Source organism: Octodon degus, unplaced genomic scaffold (assembly GCF_000260255.1).
Source record: "Octodon degus isolate 3935 unplaced genomic scaffold, OctDeg1.0 scaffold00011, whole genome shotgun sequence".
In the NCBI taxonomy this organism is placed as follows: Eukaryota; Metazoa; Chordata; class Mammalia; order Rodentia; family Octodontidae; genus Octodon; species Octodon degus.
In genome coordinates, this window is record NW_004524587.1 from 27,280,413 (window position 1) to 27,284,087 (window position 3,675).

Consider the following 3,675-nt stretch of genomic DNA (forward strand, 5'->3'; position numbering starts at 1 on the left):
AAAAAAAAAAAGAAACTTACTGTGTGGAAATATCTTTGTGGTGTGTGTGCATGCATATTTCATTTAAAAGCTTTTAAAAAATAGAATCAATTAATTCTAAGCAGACAGTGATGTCCAGGCTACACCCACAAGGATAACTATCTTGTAAACTGTCATTTATATATTATAGGGAGAGTGTGTCTTACAAAATACTGTAAAATCGGGTATGAGGCCAGTCATAACTCTGAATGTCATATGAGAACACGTATGAGAGGGGAAATAGAAGTGTAACTTGTTCTTAGCGTGGGATGTAGTATTTTTTTTAACCAAGTAGTAAAGCTAGAGTGAAGGAAAAAGTCTTTCTTCTGTAACAACTGTACATTAAAAACTGAAGTTCTGTTTCATTGTTATTTTTAAGATGGCGCAGTGGCTCAACCACAACTTCCTGCTACCTGAAGACACTAACATTCAGAATGCTCCATTTCAAGCGTGCTTCACCTCTTTGCGGAATGGTGGTCACCTTTGCATAAAGATAAAATCTAGTGGAGAGGTAATGCTGAATGTCGCGGGGCAGGCAGGGGATGTAGCTCCGGGGAGAGCACTTGCCTAGTGTGTGTGTGAGGCCTTGTTCCATCCCCAGGAGTAGAGAAAAAAAGGAAAGGAAAACAGTGTCACCATCGCGGGGTAGCCTCAGTTTTCTCAGGCAGTTTAACCATTCAGTGTAAAGTCAGGTGAGTGCCGTCAGCGTTAAGACCTTAAAAGCGGGGCTGGTGAGATGGCTCAGTGGTCTAAGGCACCTACTTGGAACAAGCTTAGCAAGGCGCAGGGACCATCGTTCAATCCCCCAGCACCACCTGCCAGCCATCCCTGCCCCCTGGTGGGCTGAGCTGGTCACACACACACACACAAATAAATTAAAAAAGTAAAAAAACATTTTCAAAAAAAAAAACAAAAACCTTAAAAGCTGTCCTTGCAGCTTTGTCTGTTAAGTGTTACTGTACGTATCGAGTATAATCTGTAAGTGTGGTTTTCTGCCTTTCACCTTCCTTTTACTCTTCACTATAATTTAGCAAAAGGAAGATCACTGAGGTGCATAAAAACATTTTCGTCATTTGAATAGTTTTGTCACTTAGTTCAGAAGGCTCATGGATGACCTGTTTGCTGTGTGCAGTAAATAATGAATGTGGTTTGGAGTTTCCTGAAGGGCTCAGTTTTACCTCACTCATCACTATATATGTTCAGTAATTGTTAACTGTGTAGAAATTCAGGTTCTGTCTTGGTTGATTTTATTTTATATCTGAGAATGCTAAACTTTCCTGTTTTTTCTTGGACAGATTACTATAAATACTGATGATATTGACTTGGCTGGTGATATCATCCAGTCGATGGCGTCATTCTTTGCTATTGAAGACCTTCAAGTAGAAGCAGATTTTCCTATCTACTTTGAGGAGTTACGAAAGGTGCTAATCAAGGTGAGGCACCTACTTGGTACATTTGTGAACTCATGGTAGTCTCAGTGGTGTGGGGTATTTATTTTAGGAGATGAATGAGCTCTGGGAAGCTGAGGCAGGAGGATCACAAGTTCAGTGTGGTCAGCTTGGTGATTCACTGAGCCCTTGCCTGAGAAAAAAGGACTAGAATTATAGCTCAGTATACTGAAGCCCTGGGTTTGGTTCCTAGTACCACTCCCCCATACACACACAAGGAGATGAATGTACTCATATTCTAAAGAATTGGACTACTATTAGAACGATTTTTGTTTGGCTGGCTCAGGCTGCCTTAAAGGCAGGTCTGGTAATACAGATGGAGGTGGGGATCAAACCATGATATCCTGTTTCTTAAACTAGTATTAGAGAGTTCACTTTTTTTGTTGTTTTCACAGGTTCTCACTGTGCAGCTCACACAGGCCTTGAGCTCACTTTGTAACCTATGCTGGTCCTGAACTCACAACCATGCTGTTGTCTCAGCCTCCTGGGTGCTGGGATTACAGGCGTGTGCCACCATGCTCTGCTAGGGGAACACTTTTAAAATATATGGCATATTAATATCCTCCTTTGCTAGGGCTTCATCCTGTTATATCTACTTTGATCTTCCATTTATAGCTTTCCAAAAACCAAAATTAAAAATTACAAAAAGCAAAATAAGCAGGATTGATTCACAAATCTAACACCATTCTTAATCCAGATCAGTTTTTTTTTTTTTTTTGAGATAGAGTCTTACAGGGTTCAGGATGTGCAGTTCACACTGGCCTCAGACTCAAGATTGTCCCCTCACCTCAGCCTCCCAAGTGCTGGGATTACACATGTGCCACCACACCATTTTAAACCCTGATCTTTAAGATGTTAGTATATATGTTTGTGGGACTTGCAATGTTAAGGCGTGGGAAAGACCCCCATGGAGTGCCATCCTTGGAGGCGGCATAGGCTGTGTTGAGAAGAGATAAAATAAGAGCATTATAGCATCTGCCTGGCAAGCACAAAGTAGTAAATTCAATCCCTGGTACCATCCAAAAAAAAAAAAAAAAAGCCTTAGTATTCCTGGTGGTCTAAGTGAACAGGGCAAAGAAACTTCTGTCTCTGGTAGAGAGTATCTTAGTCTAGTTTTGAAGAATTTTGTGAAGAAAAATTTTTTTCATTCCTGAGTGTTTCTCTCCAGGTGGATGAATATCATTCAGTGCATCAGAAGCTCAGTGCTGACATGGCTGATAATTCTAATTTGATCCGAAGTTTGTTGGTCCGAGCTGAGGATGCTCGTCTGATGAGAGACATGTGAGTAGAACTCTCAGGAATCTAAATTGGTACCATGACTTTGGAGAAATAACATGGCATCATCAGTAGAGTTGAGGATGTGTACATGCTGTGACCCAGCAGTTCTGCTCCTAACGAGCACATATAGTTTAGAGAAACTTGTGCACTTACCTGTAAAGCAGGGTATTTAAATAAGAGTCTCTTAAAGGAGCCAGGAATGTAACTCGGCGCTTCACCAGCACACATGAGGCTCGGAGTTTAATACCCTTTACTGGGACCAGGGGTTTAGCTCACCAGTGCCTTGCCTGCCTGGCGAGTGCAAGGTCCTGAGCTCGATTTTCAATACCAAAAAGAAAGAAAAAAACCAGTACTAAAAAATAAAATATTCTTAAAGGCATCGCTTATAAGAATTTGGTATTTGTTTTCCATCAGAACAATAAAATACCTGAGCTGGGGTACTAAATAAGGAAAGTAGGTTTATCACAGTTTTAGGGGCTTGAAGGTTCAAGTAGCATGGCACTAGCTCTGATGCAGCTCCTTGGTGAAATCACCTAAGGGCTGATGGCATCATTGCAGGCACATGTGCAAGAGTGAGGGATTCCATGGCAAGACAGGAAGCCAAGCGACTAGGGAGCCAGTGTTATTCTTTTATAACAGTCCTCTTGAGAGGACAGACCAGGGTGCCATAAGAAGTGCCTTAAGTCATTTTGAGGGCAGGGCCTCTAGGGGCCATGCATGACCTTGTATTAGGGTCCTACCTGTTCAAGGTCCTACTATCTTTTCACATGGTCACATTAGGACCAAACTTCCAACATATAAACCTTTGTGGTAGGAGGATGTTTAAACTGTATCTAAATCATAGCAAATCCCAAAGTGGAAATGACCCAAGCTAATATGCCAGTGCAATGGGAAAATACAATATATTTGCCCAGTAGAGCAACAACTGTAT

General features: G+C 41.5%; 1 protein-coding gene across 1 annotated transcript in view; it reads left to right on the plus strand.

The window, feature by feature from the left end:
• The window catches only part of Bbs2 (Bardet-Biedl syndrome 2), a 39,052-nt gene that overhangs the window by 25,230 nt on the left and 10,147 nt on the right, over positions 1 to 3,675 (plus strand). Inside the window, exons 13-15 of the mRNA XM_004626055.2 lie at positions 398 to 529; positions 1,314 to 1,451; positions 2,635 to 2,747. Coding sequence (XP_004626112.1) covers positions 398 to 529; positions 1,314 to 1,451; positions 2,635 to 2,747 — 383 coding nt within the window. The remainder of the gene's footprint in view (positions 1 to 397; positions 530 to 1,313; positions 1,452 to 2,634; positions 2,748 to 3,675) is intronic.